The 24,382-nt window shown below is 57.6% G+C and overlaps 1 protein-coding gene across 1 annotated transcript in view; it reads right to left on the reverse strand.

Moving 5' to 3' along the window:
* Positions 1–24,382, reverse strand: part of RASGRF1 (Ras protein specific guanine nucleotide releasing factor 1) — a 111,255-nt gene that overhangs the window by 38,189 nt on the left and 48,684 nt on the right. The window contains exons 5-12 of the mRNA XM_075006746.1: positions 23,562–23,815; positions 17,000–17,079; positions 15,905–16,098; positions 14,527–14,636; positions 10,174–10,292; positions 8,275–8,435; positions 6,600–6,663; positions 3,509–3,645 (exon numbers count right to left, since the gene is read on the reverse strand). Of these exons, the coding sequence (XP_074862847.1) occupies positions 3,509–3,645; positions 6,600–6,663; positions 8,275–8,435; positions 10,174–10,292; positions 14,527–14,636; positions 15,905–16,098; positions 17,000–17,079; positions 23,562–23,815 (1,119 nt within the window). The remainder of the gene's footprint in view (positions 1–3,508; positions 3,646–6,599; positions 6,664–8,274; positions 8,436–10,173; positions 10,293–14,526; positions 14,637–15,904; positions 16,099–16,999; positions 17,080–23,561; positions 23,816–24,382) is intronic.

The following is a 24,382-nucleotide window of genomic DNA, read 5'->3' on the forward strand; positions in this document are numbered from 1 at the left end:
TCCCCCGGTTCAAACCCCCTACATGTGTGTGGCCCAGGTTCCATCCTCCCGCTCCAGTTTAAATCCCCCATGCGTGGCTCCAGTTCAAACTGCACCCCCCCGCGTGGCTCCGGTTCCATCCTCTTGCCATGGTTCAAACCCACCACATGGAGCTCCAGTACAACCCACCCCCCTGCCCTGGTTCAACCCCCCCACGCACGGCTCCAGTACAACCCACCCCCCTGCCCTGGTTTAACACCCCCCTGCCCTGGTTCAACCCCCCCCCATGCACGGCTCCAGTACAACCCACCCCCCTGCCCTGGTTCAACCCCCCCACGCTCTGGTTCAACCCCCCCCATGCACGGCTCCAGTACAACCCACCCCCCTGCCCTGGTTCAACCCCCCCACGCACGGCTCCAGTACAACCCACCCCCCTGCCCTGGTTTAACCCCCCCACGCTCTGGTTCAACCCCCCCCATGCATGGCTCCAGTACAACGCACCCCCCTGCCCTGGTTCAACCCCCCCACGCACGGCTCCAGTACAACCCACCCCCCTGCCCTGGTTCAACCCCCCCACGCACGGCTCCAGTACAACCCACCCCCCTGCCCTGGTTCAACCCCCCCCATGCACGGCTCCAGTACAACCCACCCCCCTGCCCTGGTTTAACCCCCCCACGCTCTGGTTCAACCCCCCCACGCACGGCTCCAGTACAACCCACCCCCCTGCCCTGGTTTAACCCCCCCACGCTCTGGTTCAACCCCCCCCATGCACGGCTCCAGTACAACCCACCCCTCTGCCCTGGTTCAACCCCCCCCATGCACGGCTCCAGTGCAACCCACCCCCCTGCCCTGGTTCAACCCCCCCCATGCACGGCTCCAGTACAACCCACCCCCCCTGCCCTGGTTTAACCCCCCCACGCTCTGGTTCAACCCCCCCCCATGCACGGCTCCAGTACAACCCACCCCCCCTGCCCTGGTTTAACCCCCCCACGCTCTGGTTCAACCCCCCCCATGCACGGCTCCAGTACAACCCACCCCCCTGCCCTGGTTTAACCCCCCTGTGCTCTGGTTCAACCCCCCCCATGCACGGCTCCAGTACAACGCACCCCCCTGCCCTGGTTTAACCCCCCCACGCTCTGGTTCAACCCCCCCCCATGCACGGCTCCAGTACAACCCACCCCCCTGCCCTGGTTCAACCCCCCCACGCACGGCTCCAGTACAACCCACCCCCCTGCCCTGGTTTAACCCCCCCACGCTCTGGTTCAACCCCCCCCCATGCACGGCTCCAGTACAACGCACCCCCCTGCCCTGGTTCAACCCCCCCACGCACGGCTCCAGTACAACCCACCCCCCCTGCCCTGGTTTAACCCCCCCACGCTCTGGTTCAACCCCCCCCATGCACGGCTCCAGTACAACGCACCCCCCTGCCCTGGTTTAACCCCCCCCATGCACGGCTCCAGTACAACGCACCCCCCTGCCCTGGTTCAACCCCCCCACGCACGGCTCCAGTACAACCCACCCCCCTGCCCTGGTTTAACCCCCCCACGCTCTGGTTCAACCCCCCCCATGCACGGCTCCAGTACAACGCACCCCCCTGCCCTGGTTCAACCCCCCCACGCACGGCTCCAGTACAACCCACCCCCCTGCCCTGGTTTAACCCCCCCACGCTCTGGTTCAACCCCCCCCATGCACGGCTCCAGTACAACGCACCCCCCTGCCCTGGTTCAACCCCCCCACGCACGGCTCCAGTACAACCCACCCCCCTGCCCTGGTTTAACCCCCCTGTGCTCTGGTTCAACCCCCCCCATGCACGGCTCCAGTACAACGCACCCCCCCTGCCCTGGTTCAACCCCCCCACGCACGGCTCCAGTACAACCCACCCCCCTGCCCTGGTTTAACCCCCCTGTGCTCTGGTTCAACCCCCCCCATGCACGGCTCCAGTACAACCCACCCCCCTGCCCCGGTTTAACCCCCCCACGCTCTGGTTCAACCCCCCCCATGCACGGCTCCAGTACAACCCAACCCCCTGCGCGTGGCCCTGGTTCAACCCCCCCCCATGCACGGCTCCAGTACAACCCAACCCCCTGCGTGTGGCCCTGGTTCAAACCCCCCTGGGCTCTGGCTCAACTCCACCCCTTGCCCCGCTGCAGCCCTAACCCACCCCAGGCTTAGCCCTCTCCAACTGCTCCCCCACACCCTGGGACTTACCTTTCTGCTGCTTCCCCGGCTGCAGAACATGTGTTCCGCCAGGGAAAAAGCCAGACCCCACCTGCACGCAAAATTCGCGTTATGCGAGGGTGCGCGGAACAGAGGCCTCATGTAACTAAAGGGTCTACTGTATTACGGATTAAACTATCAGAGTTCTGCGCAAAACCACCGATGGGGAGCTCCAAAAATGTCCTCTCCATCTTGGTCTCCTAGTTAGACTCTTCCAGCCCCAGTCTCCTCCCAGAAGGCTCTGCCAGATAACCTTGGTAGATACGATTCTCCTGCTCCTTGGCTTAGGTCGCTGACCCCTCTTCCTCCGCCTGCACCATACTATATGCAGTGCTGCTGTAGCGTGCTGGTCCATGATATTAGCGACACAAGTGGGCAAGAGAATCTCTTACTGGCCCAACTTCCACGGGTGAGAGAAACCAGCTGCCCAGCTACCCTACCCGTCTCTCGCACCACCAGAAGCTGGCCCAGTAAAAGATATTCCCTCCCCCACCTGGTCTCAGGGATACACCGTGGCATTGAGCCCCTCTCCCATCCTGAGTACATAGGGTTCCTCCCTATATCTAGCCAGGGAAGCTATGCTGGGGGTTAAACGCACTACACTGCTTCCTCGCTGAAGAACGTAGGACACTGCAGAGCAAAAAGGCGGCTAAGAACGTGCTGTGATAAGAACCTGCCATTGCAATCACTCAGCGTTCTCGTCCTCCACAGCGTGTACCTCTCACATAGCTGAATGGGCCCGATCCTCCACTCTCAGCCTCTGCGGCGTCACACACACTGCCGCTTGGGGGGTGTGAACAGCAAAGGCAGAGCTCGCAGCACTGACACTCCTTTACATAAGCGTAAATGACCTGCTAGCCGCGGGGCAATGGACAGTTGGGCCGATATTCTTTGCCCAAATGGAACAGGCCTGATTTTAGCATCACGCCTCTGATGTGCGCATGGGAACTGCAGTGCGGCCAGAAAGCCCAAGTTAAACAAAACAAAAGAAGAAGCAAGAATTGGCCGTACTTCGCAGTGCACCTTCTCCTAACGCTCGAGTTACTTGAATGACATCAGCCTCCCAACAACCTGGGGCTTCCATTTTGGTTGACAGAAAAGTGGTGTATAGACAGGTTAATACAAATGTTCTTTGATTCAGGTGACTGAAGTCAGGCGCTAGACCTGTATTTGGGCTTCCAAATCACTGGCCTGATTTTGGAGATGGTAAACAATCTGCAACAGTCATGGAAACCCATTTGGATTTCGAAATCAGCCCCCCTAGTTCGGTGCTGAAATATAAATTGGTTTTTTTTGCTTTATGTCTTATTACCTGACTGATGTCACTGGTCCACGCAGCCTTTTCTTGCCGGGATGATGCCACCAGGATAACAGTAAAGGATGGAGAATCTTTCGGTTCTACTACAATTTTGAAATCAAGATGGTCTATGTCTTGCCCCGATGCTTTCGCTTTGTGACAGACAAAAGAAACCAGCAGAGTAAGGGGCAAGGGTTTTTCCTAGGACATTTTTCAATAGAACTGTAAACAACATTTGCACTTTGTGGTTTTGTTTGGTCATGGAATGCAGAGCTAACCATGCAGAAGGTCCAAATTCAAGGCCTAAGCTTCCACCGTGGCCACCAATCACCAGCGCGTACTGCCCTTTTTTTTTTTTTTTTGGCAGACCAGAGTGAGACTCTTTATGCAACTTGACGGCATGTGTCTGTTCCAATGCAATAACCTTTGAATGCTGCATCTGAGCAATTGCAAATTTCAGGATATGTTTTCGGCATCACCAGCCCAAGCCCCATTGATTTTGGTCACAATGAGAAAACCAGGAAGAAGAAATGGGGACACACACAACCCCACGCTTCCGGTTAGCAGAGCCGTCACCTTCAGCCAGGTCTGCAACTACCTGTACACCAAGGACTGGTTTATCCTGGTTACCCCCCAATGAAACCCTGAGGCTATGGCTACACAACCAAGGTATTTTGAAATACGATATTGCAAAGCAGCTATTCTGAAATATCTTATTTCGAAATAAGGCAGCTACACACAAAATGTATTTCAAAATAGCACCCAACTATTTCAAAACAGCATGTGCTATTTTGAAACGGAGCCATTGGATGCCATTATGGCTTATTTCAAAATAGCGCTACTCCGGGTCTTAACAGGGCCAATTTTGAGGAAGAAATTGGCACTCTCCCTCCTGCAGTGAGGGTTAACAATTCTGAAGGAACACACCCGCCATTTCAAATTTATTTCACAATAGCGCATGTGTAGTGTAGAGACTAGCAAAGTTATTGCCAAATAACTCTGTAGTGTAGACATAGCCTGAGTGACTTATCTCCCCGGCAGATAGAAACCGAGTAATAGCGGGTGGAAGGAGAGCACACAGAGCCCCCATCATACGTAAGGGGGTGGGTGTAGAGACAGGAGAGGGAGGGTGACACCCCGGGATTCTGTAGGGGAATGGGGGGATGGGAGGAGCCCCAGTGTGCAAGGAGTACAAAGTGGGGGACTCCCTACTGTTAGGTTAAGGAAGAGAAGAAAAGCAAGAAATTGTGTAACATGTCTTCAGGCAGGAGCAAAGCCTGGCTCAGACCGGTGACCTGCTGCCTTCCTGGAGGGCAGCTGGCTGGGAAATGCACAACACACGGGAACGACATCCTCAGCATCACCCACCTTCTCATACGCCACGAGTGCTGCATCTGGCAGGGCACCCACAGAGAGGCCAGGGACAGAGAGAAACGGGGTGAGAGCGAATCACCTGGCTGCTGCAAGCGGCCGAGCAGCCTCAGCCCCATGAGCCCTGGGAACAGAGGGCCCGGAGAGCCTGGAAGCGCATGCAGCATTCTGCAGGCTTAGGTGCCGCAGCAGAGGGCAAGGATGAGGTCACAGCTCTCTGAGTGGGACCAGACAGGGCTAGTGCCCTGCGCTGGGACAGGGCACGAGGCAAGGTCAGTCTGCAGCTGAAGGCTCAGCCTGCCATGCGCAGGCACAGTCTGTACTCACAAAAGCTGCCCCATCGCATGGGTCCCACCCCAACAAGCTGAGCCCCAGACCCTCAAAACCACAGGGTGCTCTGAGTTTTGGGGACCCCACTTCCAATGCCCCTGGCCTGCTCCTCAGAGGTGCTGGGTCCCCAGAGCTCCAACAGAATGAATGGGATCCAGGTGTGTTCAGAGTCCCAGGCTGCTTGTGGTGATACCTCAACGCAGATACCGGTGCCTGACGCTGGGCACCGCAGCTGGGAAGTCCCAGCTCCTGCATCACAGCGCAAACCGAGAGGCTGGTTTGAACTTGGCTGTCAGCATTCGGCTCCTGGGTCGCTCCTCCAGCCCCAGCTGGCGCACCTGACGGCAGGCAGAGGCTGGTCACACAGCTCGCCCTCTCGGGGGGGAAGATGTTAAGGAGGACAGAAAATAGCAACTAGTGTTTTTCATGCCTGCGACGGTGATAAGAGCCAGGCGTGCTGCAGACCGACAGCAGCTAGCTTCATTAGTCCATGCACGGGGCAGTGTGTGAGGAGCCTGGGCACCCTTGGAAGATTGTATGTGCAGAGAAGGGTCCCGGTTCCACTCCTGGCAAAGCGTTTGCTCCAGCTGGCCTTGTGTTCTTCATGGGGAGCGCGTGCCTGTGGCGCACGGACCCCAGTGCGATTCATTACCAGAACTTGCTCGACCAACATGTGGGCACTCCTGCTTTCACCCTCCCTGGAGGGATTTCAAGCAGCCCCTGGCGAGCTGCCATGAACTGCCATGGGAACTCCAGCCAGGCTGGCTGGTTGCAAAAAGCCCCATGGGTCACAGAGCATGACTTCCGTGTCCTGGTCTGAGGAGAATTGCACCAGTCATCACGGCTGTGGCCAGGGAAGCCGCCTGGGCTTGGACTGCGCCAGGTGCAAACTAGAGAGAAGCTGCAGCTAGGTAGGGTGGGCCGCTGAAAGCCTTCCTTGGCTGGGAGGTGCGGGTTTTGTCTTGGGAGCAAAGGCTGCTGACTGAGTAACTGGCTGGGCCCAGAATTTACATTTCATTTCCTCACATCCCATACACACAAATTAACTGTCTGCCCATGTGCTCCCCCATCACTGCAAGAGGAGGGTCAGTCCTGGGGGGGATGTCCTAATACCGCTGAGTCCGGCCCAGAGGGCTGCTTTGCAGACTCTCCCCCTCCTGGGGGCAGGCAACATCCAAGCCCACTTCAAATACACCCCTTCGAGGGCAATTTCTTTTGTGCCCCCACATGTCCCCGTCCAGCAGCAGGTACAGCAGGAGAGCGCCTGCCATGGCTCGGGGCAACAAGGAAGGCACAAGGAACTTGCACACGCCACCGGGAGTTGTTTTTTTTTTTTTTACCCTTGCTCAAATAATAATACAAAGGAATTTGGGGTGGGGGGTTCCCAGCTTCAGCTGGTACCTACATTCCTCATCCGTGCTCTCCTGCTCCTCCATCAAGGTGCAGTCAATGAGCGAGATCACGCCATTCTGAAAGAGAGGAACAACAGCAATGTGACACTCACACAGGCACAGCTCAGTCCCTGCTCTCTGCAGGAGTCCCAGCAGAGCAAGCAGGCAGAAAACGTCGATTTCCTTTGCTTTTTCTACCGAAGCCATTTTAGCCCAGTTCCCTGCAAACCAGAACCCAGTGGGAAGACTCCTGGGCATAAAGTTAATCACATGCTCAAGTGCTTTCAGGACCAGGGCCCTATTTATTACAGTTCAAAAGCAGATTCTCTTGCCGTGAATTCTGTGTTTTGACTAGTAAAAAACAAGTAATTAAATGCTTGAAAGGAGCTATTTTCATGGCGCTACTGATTGACTAATTTGTTTATAAATTATTAAATATGACGAGTAAATTAAGTTTCCCCAAAGTCTGTTGTTATAATCAGCAACTCCTAGCCATAGACTGTAATCTTTCAAACTGGTAATTTAATGCCACTAAATAGCCATTTTTCTAAGATTCTCTCTCAATTAATTGCAAAACATCCATAGACAAAAGTGTGAGTCTGGGGAATGGACTAACGAAGCCTGTAAGTGTTATGTACAAATTTAGGCCTAATTAAGGTTCTCACTGAATAGATTCTCAGCATTCCTGCAGCAAATCGCAAGTAACTTCTCTTACTGTGAACTTGTGATTTTTATCTTAGCACATGACGCAGCACTCATCCTGGGACGTCCTAGTCACACGCCAGACACGGAACTGCTCAGTTCCACTCCATTTACACGCCTCCAAAGCTACAGTTATGTGAAGGAAATTGGCACCTTAAGAACTCTAAGTTAGTAGGAACTGCAAAGATGGTGCCAATAAGACAGACTGTAACCCGCATTCCAGACCTATGGAGTTTGAAGGACAGTAGAAAGGCTTAGTCTGGCAGGTCTCACTTCCTGGAGTCCCCTCATTCATTTCACTTTTCACAGAGATGAATCAGACATGGAAGTTCAGCTCCTCAAAGGGTTCAGGTGCCTAATTCCCCTGGAGAGTCCAGAGCGCTGCAGTTCTCAGAGGTGTTCCCTGGAGTATCCTTGTCCCACCCAGCCCTCCCCAGGAATCTGCAGAATGAAACACTCTAAGATTGAGGCTCTGGGGCACTGGAAGGCTGCTCCTGGGAGATTTCACTCTGCAACCCTATCCGGAGAGCTGTCACCCTGGTGGTCCCACAGCCGATAAACCATGGAACTGCTCCTGCTGCAGTGAAACTCATTTTAAGGCCTGGTGGGGGTTAAAGTTCTTTAGGCAAAAGTATCAGCTACACCCTTGATCTTCCCCTGCCTGCTTCTACGTTCACTGTCGCTCACTCAACAGCCTGCTGTGATGGAGCAGCAGTGGGTTTTGCACACTGTCAGTCTGTCACTGGACAGGGGGAGCAGGGAAATCAGGTCTGGCTGAAGGCCAGGTGGGAACTCCAGCCAGGATCTTCCCAGGAGTGGTGGCATGGCTGTACTGACACTATACAGCAGTGCAGGTGAGGTGGAGAGGTGCCCACCCCGAGGAGCAACCCTTCAGAGGGGATTGCTGGTGAGGTGAGCACTAGTCCCTGACCTGGGCTGCCCTGTCTCCGAGCGGCAGGAAAGAACACCCATTTTTGCCCTTCTCACCTTGGTTAAGTGCAATTTTCCACCGGAGCCTCTTGTGCAGATAATTAAGTGCTTGGAGAAGAGGAAGCACTGCCTCTCGCCCTCCTTCTTCAAGGATAGGGAGCCCAGCCGCCCCCGGGTGATTTTCCCTTTCTCCGACATCGGCACCTGGATGAGGGAACCTGCGGAGAGGACGGAAATCCATGAACGGCCCTGCAGGGAGCGTCGTTTTGTTTCAGACATGCTGGGAAGCTCACACTCGTCAGGCAGCTGGTGAGCAAAGAAGCCGGACCCCTCAGGCAGGAAGCTGCGTGCTGCAACTCGCGTACTCGCCAAAGGTGAGGCAGGACAGGAGGGCCTTGCTGTCGCGGCTGTGAGCAAGGGAAGTGGAACAAACGAAGGCTTCCATGAGCGGCCCTGGCCCCCGCACTGCCTCTCCCACAGCTGAGTCCTGTGATGGGACTGATGGGGGGCGATGCTGGTGGAGCAGCCATGCAGGGGCTCTGCACACCTGCCAGGCTGCTAGAAGGCTCTGGGCAGCAGTCCTGCACGCCACAGCGCTGGTGGTGAGGCAGGGCACAGAGGTGCATCCGATGCCCCAGTGTGCTGTGCAGCTGAAGTGGAGGAGCTGCAGCCAATAAGCTGGAAGAGTAGCCTGGGCTGGGGCCACCCAGAACCTGTCAGCAGCAGGGGAGGCGGTTTCACCCCTCTCCCTTTGCCTGCAAGAGACACCAATGACCAGCGTGGCCAGTGGGGAGTTTTGCCCCGTTGCCCCACACTGCACGCGGTACGGAGCCCCTCACAGCCACACTGCAGAGACTCCCGTCATCACAGGCACCAAGACCCTGCGGCCAGGCGTGCTCAACCCCTCCAGACACGGGTGCCTGGGGCTGTCACACAGCAGGACGGGGGCTCCCTGGGACTGGCCCTTTACTCTCCTCTTCATCTCAGGGCAGGAAGGACGGTGAGCGAACACACCACCCGTGCTGCTAGCACAGCCGGGAGCTGAGAGGGCAGCAGGACAATGGGGGCCAGGGAAGACCATCTCCCAGGGCAGGGAGAATTCTACTGGGGGCCTCTTGTTCCAAGCAGAGAAGCACAGAGCTGCTCCGGGGGGTGACCCTCCCCAGGCCGTGAGCACCCGACCCTGGCTTGACCCCAGCGGAGGGGACGTTCCCCTTGAGAACAGCAGCAGGGGAAAAGGCACCAAGGCAGGATCCCCGGCTGGCTCTGGGGAATGGCCCCGTGTACAAGGCACGTCCAGCAGGGGATTCAGTACTTACTGGGAGGGCAGGGCCAGACCCCCAGGCTGGCCCCACCAGTGGGGCGGTGGCATTTGTAAGTTGTGCTGGCTGCACAAGCTCCCTCAGGGCCATTCTGACCACAGGGGACCGTCAAAAGCACCAGCCCCTGCGGCCAGACCACGCCCAGAGCTCCCTCTGGTATGGCGAAATAGAGGCGGTTGGGCTGTGCACCACCCACTGGAACACAGGCTGCCGGCCCTGGCGGCTGGGCGCTCTGCTCATCACCTGGGCAGCCCCTGACCCCCTCCCGGGTGGCTGCCCCAGCGCTCAGCTGGCAGCACACTGCCAGGGGCTGGGGGCTGAACTGGGTCTCCACCTCCGCATTCCCCGGGGAGCCAGGGACCGGAAGGCCAGCGTCCAGCCCAGTACTTGCACTGGGAACCATTTCTTGCGGCTCCCCGCAGGCAGCTGGGTGATGCCGTGCAACGCGGGCGGAGCCCTGTGCACGCACATGGGGCGTTTGTATCGGGCAGGAATGGTGCCTGTGTGGCAGCGCCCCCCCGGGTAGCGGCAGGGCACTGTGCCCAATGCGCTCCCACCGCCCTGCCAGGCAGCAGCGGCAGCTCCCCAGTGCCATGTGCAGGAGAAGGGCGCAGTCGAGCTGTAAGTACTGTACCTTGTCTGACGAAAGTCTGGCTGGTGTCCAGCAGAATTTCACACCCTTCAATAATCATCCTCTCTATTGCCAGGTTCTTCCGAATGTTCTCTGTCTCACTCACTTCGTCGTGCATGATCCTAGAGAAGAGCAGAGACAGCTGGAGACAGGGACATCTGCCTGACACCCGCTGGCGGAGAAGGTGATGACCCTGCTTAACCTTTGGGAGTAGCTGCATCAGACACAGGCAAAGAGAACAGCCCTGATCCCTACGTACAGCTGTGAGCACCAGGCACCTCTGTACAGCTCTCTGCAGTGGCCATATTTCTAAACATCCCACCATTCCTGGTGGGAGCTCCCCCACCCGGCTGGGCACAGGGCCAGGGACCTCTCCCCCAGGCAGGCTATTTCTCTGGTTTTAAACCCAGGGGGGTGTTGGTTTTATCCTTTTGTTTCTTTCCCTGAGCAGTACAGAGACAAAGCTGGACCGAGGTCTGGCCAGTGCCAGAGAGATGATGCTGTTTTGAAGAGCACGTTGCTCCGCCCCCACCAGTGTGACCCCAGCAGCGCTTGTGTTCTCAGAAAAACAGTGAGCAAGGCCGGGCCGTGCAGCGCTGGGAGCTGCTCTGGGCGGTTTGCGCAAGGCCGGGCCGTGCTGTGCTGGGAGCCGCTCTGGGCGGTTTGCGCAAGGCCGGGCCGTGCAGCGCTGGGAGCCGCTCTGGGCGGTTTGCACATGGCCAGGCCACGCTGCGCTGGGAGCTGCTCTGGGTGGCAGAGCAGAGGAGCCACTGGCTGTTCCTGTGTGAGTTAGGGAGGGGACGGTTTAGTGTATAGGGTATGCCCGGCCTTGTGCAAACCTCCGTACAACCTCTTCCCACCACCGGGCACGCAGACAAGAGGAAGCCGCTGGCACCAGTTTTGGAGCTAGCACACGCATCACGCCAGCCCGATCCTCAGCCACCAACTCAAGAGTCAAGGGCCATTGCAAGTGTGTTTATCTTCAGCATGCGAGCAGGAAAAGTGCATAAGTACTTTCCCGGAGTGGAACCTCAGATACCTCAATAGACACAACCAGCAAGAGCTAAGGACAGAGGCAGACTGCAGAGAAAAACAGAGGCCCTAATCCTGCACATGGGCCCACTGGCCCGGACCCCAGAGCCCCCAGGTTCCATGCAGCGTGGAGGGCTGCACTCCAGGGCCCAGCTGCAGGCTTGCTCAGTTTTGTGGCCCAGTGCTGCAGCTCTGGGTCCTGCCTCCAGATGTTGCTTCTGCCGCTCGAGGCGGAAGGCTGACCTGGGCCAGCAGTGAGGACATCCTTGGTCAGGTCAGTGCATTGTTGCAGGGAACTTGCTAGTGAGGTTTGTGTTTTTCAAAGGAGGCTGACAAGGTTCGGAATGGGAGCAGGTTTGCACCCTGCCCGAGGAAAGAAGAGGAACAGGCCTCGGGGCAGGTGTGCCCCATGAAGCGGACTTGTTTTTGAGCCAGAGGGAATGCTGCCAGGCTGGCACCCCACAGGCCTGGCTCCAGGAGCTGCCAGCGCCAAGGCCTGTGCCTTGCAGGAAGAAAACTGGCTTCCAGAGGATTAATTGGTTCCAGCTCCTACACCTTCCACACAGCAATCAGTCACAGGCTCAGCAGTCCCAGTCTGGTCTGGAGGAGGATGTTTGAAATGGGGTTGCAGTGCAGGCTCTCCCTGGCGCAGCACCAGAGCTGGATGGGCAGGCAGCCACCTGCTGGGATGGCGCTCCCCTCACGTTTGCTACCGAGTCTGGGACATCAGCGCTGACCACCAGCTTGAGCAGCGGCTCCATGTCCTGCTCTGGAAGGAGCTCTGTGCTTTCGGAGGGCTCTCCTCTCCTCTCCGGGGAGGGGAGACCTGCGGGGCCTCACTTAGGGTTCTGGAGTCAGGGAGCTCAGAGGGGCGGTGTGCGACACAACTGTTTGGGAGCGTTGTGATCCACACTCCCAGAGCACTCGCAGGCGAAGGAGCAGCTTGTGTATCTCCGTACTCACACAGGGGCACAGTGGAGAACCTAAACCCACACAGGCCAGCTGGGACCCCTCCTTTGCCCTCCACGCTTCATCCCCCAGACTCTTCACCAGGCACCCCCGAGCAGCAACGGCACAAAGTGCACCAGTGGCCTCGGGATATTCCCTCACTGGGGAGGGAAACGACCATGTAAGAATTCAGCTTCCCCTCAGCGCCTCCCGCGTTACACCTCCGACGGAGCACACCTGCCCTGAGCGCCTCCCGTGTTACACCTACGAGGGAGCACACCTGCCCTCAGCGTCTCCCGCATTACACCTCCGAGGGGGCACACCTGCCCTCAGCGCCTCCCGCGTTACACCTCCGAGGGGGCACACCTGCCCTCAGCGCCTCCCGCGTTACACCTCCGAGGGATCACACCTGCCCTCAGCGCCTCCCGCGTTACACCTCCGAGGGATCACACCTGCCCTCAGCACCTCCCGCGTTACACCTCCGAGGGAGCACACCTGCCCTCAGCGCCTCCCGCGTTACACCTCCGAGGGAGCACACCTGCCCTCAGCGCCTCCCGCGTTACACCTCCGAGGGAGCACACCTGCCCTCAGCGCCTCCCGCGTTACACCTCCGAGGGATCACACCTGCCCTCAGCACCTCCCGCGTTACACCTCCGAGGGAGCACACCTGCCCTCAGCCCCTCCCGCGTTACACCTCCAAGGGAGCGCACCTGCCCTGAGCGCCTCCCGCGTTACACCTCCGAGGGGGCACACCTGCCCTGAGCGCCTCCCGCGTTACACCTCCGAGGGATAACACCTGCCCTCAGCGCCTCCCGCGTTACACCTCCGACGGAGGGCACCTGCCCTCAGCCCCTCCCGCGTTACACCTCCGACGGAGCACACCTGCCCTGAGCGCCTCCCACGTTACACCTCCAAGGGAGCGCACCTGCCCTGAGCGCCTCCCGCGTTACACCTCCGAGGGGGCACACCTGCCCTGAGCGCCTCCCGCGTTACACCTCCGAGGGGGCACACCTGCCCTCAGCGCCTCCCGCGTTACACCTCCGAGGGAGCACACCTGCCCTCAGCCCCTCCCGCGTTACACCTCCGAGGGGGCACACCTGCCCTCAGCCCCTCCCGCGTTACACCTCCCAGGGAGCACACCTGCCCTCAGCCCCTCCCGCGTTACACCTTCGAGGGAGCACACCTGCCCTCAGCCCCTCCCGCGTTACACCTCCGAGGGGGCACACCTGCCCTCAGCCCCTCCCGCTATACACCTCCGAGGGAGCACACCTGCCCTGAGCGCCTCCCGCGTTACACCTCCGAGGGGGCACACCTGCCCTCAGCGCCTCCCGTGTTACACCTCCGAGCGGGCACACCTGCCCTCAGCCCCTCCCGCGTTACACCTCCGAGGGAGCACACCTGCCCTCGGCCCCTCCCGCGTTACACCTCCGAGGGAGCGCACCTGCCCTCGGCCCCTCCCGCGTTACACCTCTGAGGGAGCGCACCTGCCCTGAGCGCCTCCCGCGTTACACCTCCGAGGGGGCGCACCTGCCCTGAGCGCCTCCCGCGTTACACCTCTGAGGGAGCACACCTGTCCTCAGCCCCTCCCGCGTTACACCTCCGAGGGAGCGCACCTGCCCTCAGCCCCTCCCGCGTTACACCTCCGAGGGAGCGCACCTGCCCTAAGCGCCTCCCGCGTTACACCTCCGAGGGGGCACACCTGCCCTGAGCGCCTCCCGCGTTACACCTCCGAGGGGGCACACCTGCCCTGAGCGCCTCCCGCGTTACACCTCCGAGGGAGCACACCTGCCCTCAGCGCCTCCTGCATTACACCTCCGAGGGAGCACACCTGCCCTCGGCCCCTCCCGCGTTACACCTCCAAGGGAGCACACCTGCCCTCAGCCCCTCCCGCGTTACACCTCCGAGGGAGCGCACCTGCCCTGAGCGCCTCCCGCGTTACACCTCCGAGGGGGCACACCTGCCCTCAGCGCCTCCCGCGTTACACCTCCGAGGGAGCACACCTGCCCTCAGCGCCTCCCGCATTACACCTCCGAGGGAGCACACCTGCCCTCAGCCCCTCCCGCGTTACACCTCCGAGGGAGCGCACCTGCCCTGAGCGCCTCCCGCGTTACACCTCCGAGGGGGCACACCTGCCCTCAGCGCCTCCCGCGTTACACCTCCGAGGGAGCGCACCTGCCCTGAGCGCCTCCCGCGTTACACCTCCGAGGGAGCGCACCTGCCCTGAGCGCCTCCCGCGTTACACCTCCGAGGGAGCGCACCTGCCCTGAGCGCCTCCCGCCTTACACCTCCGAGGGGGCGCACCTGCCCTCAGCAGACGCTCTGCCTCCCCCCACGCACGCTCTGCAGAGAGAAGCATCATCCTGCCGCAGGTCTGACCTGGAAAGCTCTTCTAGCTTGGACTTGGCATAGTCCAGGCTGTTCCTCTCCACGTGCTCATGGGGCGTGTGCGCCAGCAGCTCATGTAGCGTCAGGATGTACCTGGGAATCTGAGGGAGAACGCAGATCACAAACCGGGGTCAGCGAAAGGCCGGGCTTCGAGTTAGCTCTGACATAAGCACAGCTGGTTCGAACAAAGGGAGGTGCAAGCAGGGACGCCTGGGTCCTCGGACGCCTCACACCTCTATGCTGCCCCATGAAGCAGCGAGCACCCAGCCTGCACTGAATGCTGCTCTGGAAAGTGACCCCTTCCCCATGCACATGCCCAGGGCCTGCCCCAGCCCAGCTCTGTACAGCTACCTGTGTTCTCCAGCTCGACCAGACTGCAGGGGCATATCCTGTAACTCTAGGGACCTGCATGTAACTGGTTAACTGGCCTCAGCCTGGCCTTTCTGGGTGCACAAGTCTCAGCTGGAGGCTTCATTTCAAAATAATCCTTGTGCCCTGCTGTCGTCAGCAGCGGTGGGCAGGGGCCTTGCAGAGCCAAGGTTCTCCTGCTGGGTTATCCCCTGGGTCTGGGGAAGAGAGAGGCACTCTTTTGCGCTGTCACAGACACTCCGCTTGCCAGGCTCTCGGAGAGGTGGAGGGCCGCACTCACCAGCGCTCCCGCACGGGGGCGCTGAGATGGACAGCATCCCAGACCTGGTTTTCCAGCACTGAGCACAGCTGTAAAGTGCTGAGCTCCAGGACGAGCATAACGGAGTTACAGAGGAGGCGGATGGACGACACCTCAGGAGGCCACCTAGTCGGACCCCACCCAAATCAGTCCAGCCAGGGGAGCGCTGGCCGGCTGTGCTGGCTGCCCCTGGGGTCTCAGGGGGATCTGCTGGAGGCTGAGGGTGAATGGGAAGGGACCTAGTGATGGGAATAACTCAGAGCCCAACCCACTCATTTCTGCTGGGCAATGGCTCCCGGCCCTTTGCGGCTCTCCTGGCTGTGGGAGACAGGCGCTCACACTGGCTGTTCTCCAGTGCCCTGGTAAGGCGGAGCAGAGGCTGAGGCACTGCCTCCCCTGAGCTCAGGCTGCTGTGACCCCAGACGGGTCTGTGGTGCTGGCAGAGAGGAGCGTGAGGTGGGGCTGAGAGGCTGGGAAACTGATGGAGGGACCATCTCTGCCCCTCCCCCAGGGAGGGAGCCAACTGGGCTGTGGCTGGGCTCAGAGTGGCTGAGTCTCTGTTTGGCCAATCACTTCACAGCACAGACTATTCCAAAGGGACTCATCATCTGAACAACCAGCCAGCCCCCTGGCCCGGAGGCCCAACAGATCCGGGGAGCAGGGGGTTTCCCACTAGCACCTGCCACACGAGCCTCGCCTCACCTGGAACATGGGGTAAGTCAGGAAGGTCTCCAGCGTCCTCTCCTCACAGTCTGGCTTGGCCTCGTAGTGCTTCAGCAGCTTGTCAAAGTCTCGGTTCTGCTTGCAGTGGGCCAGGATCTGCAGGCTGTACTGGTGGTTCCTCACAAACTCCTGGTAGATGTTCAGCATAGGCAGCAGGATGTCAAACAGATCAGCTGTAAGCAACAGGCAAGAAGCAGGTCACCACACCGCCTCACAGCCCTGCACTCGGCATGGACTCGGGCCTCATTGGCACGGATGTCTGGCAGACAGGTTCACTCACCTGTGCCTGGCCTGAGCGAAGATGGCAGCAACTGATCTGTGTTTGTGTCTCACTTTGGGTTTGAGAAAATGGGCCCAAAAAGGAAATCCAAGTCCCCGTTTGATGGGCCTCCCTTGAGCTCCCTGCTTTGGGCCATGCACTTTTAAAGGGGAAACAGCCAGTACACGGGAGTGATGGGACCTGCCTTGCTCCAGGCAGATGAGCTCCACCTCCTGCATGGCAATCTGTGAACAAGGCATGTTACTCGTGCCTGCGGGGCGCCCGCAAAAACTATAGGAAAAGAGCTTCACAATGGAGCACCCAGCACCGTCGACAGGGTTCTCCCTAACGGAGAGCTGCCGCGCAGAGCCCTCGAGTGCCTTCGGAACGAGGTGTTGGACGGGGCTGGAGCAGTCTGCATGGAGCTGCCGGGTTGTTTAGCTTTTTCAGAGAAAGTGTAAATCTCCTTGATCTCCCTGGGGGTCAGGGCTGTGTGCAGAACACACCAATAACTATAAGCGCCACAATACCCTTCTCTGAACAAAGAAAAGTCCCACGAGCTCAGCCAGCCAGTTCCCTGGAGCACAAAACGGGGACCTCAGGAGCAGGGTAAGCTAGGACTGGCCTGGGGGTTTGCCTTGCTTTCGTAAAGGAGAAGAATCGAGGCCTTTCTACAACAATTAGCACCAATTTGCTGCTGTGGTGTGCTGCACAGAATGGCTCCGAGAGAGACGCCCTGGCACTCATTAGAAGGAAGGACGGGCCAGGATTTTAACGAAAGCACAACAAATAAAAAAGAACCAGCAGCTACTCACCAAGCACTAGCGTTGGCCAACTTGATATTCTCGCCTTCAGGCCTTGGTAGAAGATCTGGTGCAAAAACATGATTGTTTCACTGGAAGATAAACCAAAGGCAGAGAGAGGTGAAGGACTAATGAACTAATCATGTCAGAGCCCCAGCACTGCTAACAGGCAGGCAGAGGAGCTCCGCACAGTGAGGAGAGATGGCGTGCAGGGTGGAGAGGAATCCCTCGGGACGGGAGGAGGAGAAGACAGGAGGATGAGTGGGACGAGAGAAGGAGGGACAGTGTGAGTCCAGAGCAGGTCCCAGCAGTGAGATGTATGATCCAGTGACCAGTCTTCTGAGCCAGGCGAGCCTGACCACACAGGCCAACCAGACGGGTGCATAGGGCACCAGGCTTTAAGGGGCACCAGATCAGACAGAGGTGACTTTTTTCTCTGTTTACTATACTAGCTCTTACAAAGGAAAGTGCCACCTGTTACACAAACAGGTCAGAAGCTGAGCTATATTAGTGGAGCAGAGCGGCACGCGGAAATACAGTACAGTTGAACGGTGTCATGGCAGAGCTTCAGCAGAGTACTGCCTGGGTTTGCTACCCGGGGACAGTCTGGCAGCAGGTCTGCCCTTTGCAGTAGCCCAGCGTTGGCTACTCATATTGCTGAGTCAGGGCTGCTTGCAGCCAGTCAGTGTCCCACAACGGCTGTTCTGCTGTGTTACAGGCTGTGATCCCAAAGACACTGTGCCCACAAAGGGTTTGTATTGTGTTGGACTTGAAAAATTTGTTAAGAGGTTGTAACAGGATGGTAAAAGGAGAATCACAAGCACTTGTAAGATTACAATGAATACATCATCTTCTTAGACCATTTCTTGTAAACACCTGAGTGGTCATGTTAATTCAACACATGCTGCATGAGGGAGGGAGTGCACAACTGAGTTAGGACTACTGAAAAGTAGAAACAAAATCAATACAGATCTGCGTTTTTATTGTCACATTGTTCATTTCCAACGCCAAGTACATACAGTACCATTTCATTCTTGAGGTCTCATTGGGGTGGTCACCAAGTCATAGTTTGCCCAGAGCACTCAAACCCTTGGGCCAGCCCTGCTCTGAAGATCTGTCCTGGAAGGCTCATCCTGGGGCACATCTGAAATGAGCAGCCAGCTCTACACCCAGGTGAGTGCACAATAATAGAGAAGAAATGTGCTCCAGCAAACAGCTCTCCCCTGGAGAGCGGGATTCCCTGGGGAAGGGCAGCCAGCCCAAAGCCACACTCTACAACTGACATCAAATCTGCACCACAACTGGGAAGCCTCACCGGGAGCCATTGCCCAGGCCAGCTGGCTGCTGCTGCCATCCAGAGAGGGCTGAGAATGATATGCAGAGTGGCAGGAGCTTGCTGAGTCTCTCTAACACCCTCTTAAATGCCCTCATTGAACCTCCATCTCCTGCTCCTTACCTCTGCTCTGCCACTCCCTTATCTCTCTTCACTTACTGGTCAGGTGAGCAGAAGGCTGCACAGTGGCCCAGGTGGATCCTGACCTTTCCCCAGAGGCCACTGCACCCTGAAATAATTTTGCACCAGTTAGTTACGGCTTCCCTCCCCTGATCCTGAATGGACTTCCCTGACGTCCCATCACTCTCGGTGCTTCACCATTACATCCTAAATTCACTTTCCCACCCTTGTCCTTGCAGAATTTAAATGTGCAGGTCTGGACTGTCCTGGACCACGGACGTAGCTTCACTGTAAACAAGTTCTCTTATGATTCCCTGCCCCGCTGTGCTCAGCGGTCGGTTTTGGTAGGCTCGGGTCACCTAGTTTTTGTTGTCTTTTGCAGTCTGCACTAGATCCCCCAGGTGAGGGGTAGCTGCCAGGGCTCGTCCTCCCCACACTGCAGGCACGGCATTGGTTAGGGTTCCCACTATTGCAATGGCTTGTTCCTTCTCTGGGGAATTTCTGTTTTCCTGAGCTGCGTGGCCCTCATCTGCCTTTACTGATGGGCAGCCAAAGGGTTGTTTAATTTTCAGCAGCTCATCGATGACCTTTGCCATCACCTTGCCGTTCCCTTCCTGCGGTCTTCCTGAGCGGCTGTTCCCAGACCCAGGCCTCAGCATTTCTGTGACCTGCCAGCAGAGCTCTTCTCTGCCGTCTTGCCTTGCTTGTTACTCACTCTCCACTTCCTTTGCTGTCAAAACAAAAAGCAGTCAAGTAGCACTTTAAGACTAGCAAAATAGTTTATTAGGTGATGAGCTTTCGTGGGACGGACCCACTTCTTCAGACCAGGTCTGTTCTGGTCTGGCTGTGGTCTGAAGAAGTGGGTCTGTCCCACGAAAGCTCATCACCTAATAAACCATTTTGCTAGTCTTAAAGTGCTACTTGACTGCTTTTTGTATTGATAGTGTATAGACTGGCACGGCTCCCTCTCTGTTCCTTTGCTGTGTTTTCAGGGCTCCTCGGTGCCCTCAGGGACTTCCCTCAACCTTGCATCCGTGCCTGGTGGGGAGTTTCACTCACTCTTCACCTATGCCTGCCTGAATGAAGACTGTAGTGACTGATTGTGTGTGTGTGTGCGCGCGCGTGCACGCATGTGTGAGAGACGCATTCACAGCAATGACATTTCACGCACTGGTTCTGTGTCTGTATTTTGGCATGGAACAAAGGGCATTCGCAGGGCAGGCCCGCCAATGGGGACGGGGACAGGAAGGGGCACTGCCCCAGTGCCAAGTGATTCAAAGAGGTCTAGGGAGGGGTTTGGCACCACCGATGCCACAATAAAAGCTGCAGGAACACCAGGCCCTTTAAGTCACCACTGGAATGCCACCCCACGTCCTGACAGTGCTGGGGGCTGTGAGGGCTGTGGGGAGGCAGGCCACACTCTGGGATGAGCTGAGACCCACCTGCTCTTGGCCCCATCCCTTCCAGGAGCACAGAACCAGGGCCCACCTCCACATTGCCTAGGGCCTCGCAGGGACTGTCGGCTCTGCTGTCACACGGCAAGGATGTGCCAGCGTTTAATCTGCACCCGGGCTGAGCTCCGGCACCGCTTTCGATACAAATGGAGTGCCGGGCTGCGGGGGGAAGGCAGCAAGGCCTGGAGGTGGTGGGAGTGGGGGTGATCTCAGGGAGTCTTTGAAGGCTGTGAGTGACCGGGGCAAGGCAGCCAAAACACAAATTTGCCCAGGGTGCCATTTTCCCTGAGACCAGCCTGGATAGCAGAGGCTGGACACCCTGACCCAGTCTGATGAGCTCCCTCTGGCTGTACCAAATAACCTCCATCTTCTCGCAAGCATCACCCCCGCAACCCACGCTGTCGCATTACTGCATCAGAAGAGGCGGAGTCGCTTGCTCACCCCTCAGAAGCACAGCTAGCTCCGGGGTGGGATGCACTAGCCAGAAGCACCGCAACCAGGAAACGGAGGAGTAAGATCTGCAGTCGTCCGGCATGGAGAAGTCATGGAAGACAAACAGGTGTAACCACCAGATCTGGAGTCTACTCAGGAAGCAGGGCGCCCTCTCCTGAGTCCTCCATCGCCCCTCAGAGCGCAGGGTCAGTGTTTCCCTGACAATGTGTCACCACTGTTATTACTGCCAACTCGGGCAAACTCCTTCGGAGCTCACTAAGAGTCAGCTAACGTTCTCCCACCCATTCCCGAAGGGCTCTGCATATTCTGCCTTAGGCTGGACTCAGGAACATCCTGAGAAATTTCCTCCTTAACACAGCTCTGATTTACCCACAACTAGGAAGTACCAGCACACACTCGAGGTTTCCTGGTTCCCAGACCAGAGGGAGATGTTCTGCTAAGTTTAGCTGTGTCCTGAGCCAGTGCTCTGAACGTTTCAATGCCCACTCTGCACCAGTTCCAAAGAAAAGGATAAGCTGACTTTAGGGCTACGTCTACATTAGCACAAATCTTTGAAATGGCCACGCAAATGGCCATTTCGAAGATTTGTGCTCGTGTAGACATGGCCTAGGTGAGCTAAGTAGCAAAGCAACGTAGGGGTTTTAAGTGTAGTCTAACTGAATATGTTTCATTCTGAACGGCCCAGAATTAAAGATGGTCCTGAATCAAAACCCTTGGCGTGAAGAGTTGCAGAGCTGGGGAAAGCTCAGTTCGAGATCCTTTGCCAAATTGCCGTGTCTCCATTTCTCTGTAATGGGCCAAACTCCAGCTCCCATGAGGCCTGGGGCTTTAGGAGAGTGGGGAATTCAGGTGCCAGGGCCTACCTGTGGTCTGTAGGTGTTACCTGGCTTGGGATGCTGTGAGAACTTCACTTTTCATTAGGCCAATCCCAGCCCAAACTGGCCCCAGTCTATCTGGGGGAGAAACAGGCTAGGGAGTCTGCTCGTGAATGAATGCCACCAGGGCTGGCACTTTCGGAGCTGGGAAGGATACAGCACATCTGTAGCCATAGCAACAGAGCGAGTGGTTTCTGGATGACAGGAGCAGTGACTAAAGCAGGGAACGGGGAAGTCTCAGCTCCCACTGACAGAGCACTCAGCACCGCACCAGGCTGGCCTGAAGGGATGAGCTCAGCCAAGGCCTTCCGCACCAATGGGCGTGTACTGGACAAGCCCACGTTGGCGGGGGTTCCTGGGCACCTTTGTGTTGGCATCCGCGTGAGTGTGCACAGCCATAGCCGGAGGAACCTCTGTGGATGTCCATGCTCTCCTGTGACTTCTTCCTAGGGGATGGTGCAGGCTCCACCAGTCTGAAGGCTTGGCTCCAGATGTCATGCCCTCGCCACAGGAATCCAGGCCTCTCTCAGGTGAGCCCTGCGCAGTTCAGCTGGCCTCTCCTGGTTTAACTCTCTGGGAGACTCGTCTTTCCCTCTGTCAGTTTGTTCAGCCGGTCTGGAGACAAGCCTGAGAACAGCCCATGCGAAGTTTCTCCGCTCGACTAGATCCCTGCCACCACAGGCCTTGCAGAGTCCCTCACTGCTTCCTGCCTCACAGGTTTCCAACAGCGAATGGCCAGAACAAAGCCCTGCAGGGCTGGCACTGAGTTCAGACAGGCCATCAGGAAGGTAATGCAGATGCTGCAGTGAGGCATCTCCAGCCTGCACCACTTCTCCCAACATCTGCGGACTAACAGACACGGAGGCCAGGAGTTCCCTGTGGCCCAGTGGGTGGTGGGCAGGGGGAGAGACAGATGATTGACTAGTGCGTTAAATAGTAACACGGCGCTAAGCTTTCCCTCCCAACGAGCCCTGCTAGGGCTGACCTCTGACTAACCAGAGTTTTGTGTATCCACCAGGAAACCTTACGCTCCTGTCTCTCCGAAAGAGTTTTGTCTTCAGCAGCCAAGACAATTCACGGGGCTCCAGGAATGTCACACGCCAGCTGCTCCCTTTGGAGCAGACATCTACCATGGTGCCTCATCCTCATCAGTCTGGCTAGCGAGATCAGCTTTGGAGTGACCATCTGTACGAGCGCCCCAGCCTCTTGCAGGGCTCAGCAGAGACAGCTGCTGTTAAACCTGCCCTCGCTCTACCGGCCGCAGCTCCCAGTTACACCCTTCTCCCCTTCCTTCTTCTTCTGCGCAGCTGCTGAGCAGATTCTGTGTCTGCTGACAGCCTGCTGAAGACAACCCAGGGCGTTTTCCTCCTGCCACCCATTCCCTGTACAGCAATAACCCCAGCTCTCTCACCCAAAGCCTACGGAAAGCCCAAGCCGTCTAACTCAGCCCCTGCAGCTTCCCTGGCCTGGCCCACAGGCGAAGTGGAGACCAGCTGGAGCAGGGCTCGGCACTATCACAGGTGAGGTTGGCAGGCAGCACATGAACCCGCAGTTGCTGCTGTGAGATAGCACTGGCTTGCTCCGCCATACACAAGAGGCCCTTCGCACACCAGGGTTCCCCCTGGGGCGAGCACAGATTGTCACTTCTCCAGATCGGAACCAGGTTCCCACCCTGCCTGCTGGGGCAGAGCCATGGGAAACTCCTTCTTACTCTTGGTGCCTGGCTGGGACTGCGGTGAGCCCTGGAGCCCTCTGGAACCAAGGGGAAGCCTTAGGTATGAGAAGCACCTGACAGCAAATCAGGAACGCTCCGAGTCTTCCATTTATCTGCTCTTCAAGGCCTGGGCTGTGTGTTCCCCACCTGGCCTCACGCACTCCCCAGTGGGAGGCTGGAAGTTGTTTCTGGGTAAGTCAGAAAAGTACGCAGGGATGGGCAGGTGTGTCCCTCAGAGGACAAACTCCTAAATCTGGTTCCACGCTTGATAGTCTCCAGCTCGCTCCTCCTCTTCCCCAGGCCTTGGGGAGACCTGCCAAGGAGCTCCCAGATCTGGACTGCTGCTGGGCCCAGCCCAGGCCTGGCGGAGGTCATCAGAAGGACTGAAATCCCACAGCACATCCCACGAATCCACAGACGATCCTGCCGCCCACCCTAGGAACGCGCTCATTGGTCAGACAGTCACTGAACTGACTGGAGTCACAGGTGCTCCAAAACACCTGCCAGCATCATGCAACTGGCTGTGGAGGGGGAGCTGGGCATATCCCCCCGCCCCCCGCCCATGCATGTTCCTTTGCACCCACCCCAGCTTCCTAGGCACGGTTCACCCAGGACCAGCACTCACCTGTTCAGGAATATGCTGCTGACATCATCGTGGGTGATGGGTGGCTTCTTGGAGCTCGCGGCCATGCGCAGCGGGCGAAGGAAGTTGTTGACCAGAATGTGCAGCTGTTGGACATACTCTGCTTCTGCCTCCAGCATGCTGAAGACAACCTGGTTCCTTTTTCTCATGCTGTCCGCATGAGGGGATCTGATATAGTCCTGAATGATTGTCTTCCATTTCCTCCTGCACAGCCAGCCCCGCAGGAAGCTCTGGACCTGTTAGCACATTAACAACCTCGTCAGCGGGGTTTTGTGGGAGAGCCCAGACTGGGGCTTATGCAGCAGCTCAGATGCAAAGACCAAAAAGCTCCTCCATTAACAGACCTGTATGGAGGGCCTACCCCAGGGCATTTGTAAAGCCGGTATGCTACTGATCTTCATCTGTCTCTGTGCTGAAAGGCACGTAATGGTTTCTGCTATCTGTACACCTGGGTACCCTTGCTGCTGGGAAACCAACAATGACTTGTTTAAATGCACTTTCTTTTCGCACACAATGGCCTCGCTCTCCTTTTACAAAGATGAATGTGAGCCTCACTACTACGGGAAAAGAAAACCCCATTAACATGGGAACTCTTGTGCACCAGAGTGTCAGCAGGCCTGCGAGGGTATGAGCTACCCACCCTACCAGTACTTAGCACACATCTGTCCATCTACCACCCACTGGTGAACCACTAGAGTGGTGTGCATGCACCCCACCCCTCCGTCCCACAAAACAGCACACAGAGGGGAGGGTCAGAACCCAAAACAACCCAGAGAAACTGGAGAACTGGTCTGAGGTGAACA

The sequence above is a fragment of the Carettochelys insculpta genome, chromosome 12, assembly GCF_033958435.1.
Source record: "Carettochelys insculpta isolate YL-2023 chromosome 12, ASM3395843v1, whole genome shotgun sequence".
NCBI lineage: Eukaryota > Metazoa > Chordata > Testudines > Carettochelyidae > Carettochelys > Carettochelys insculpta.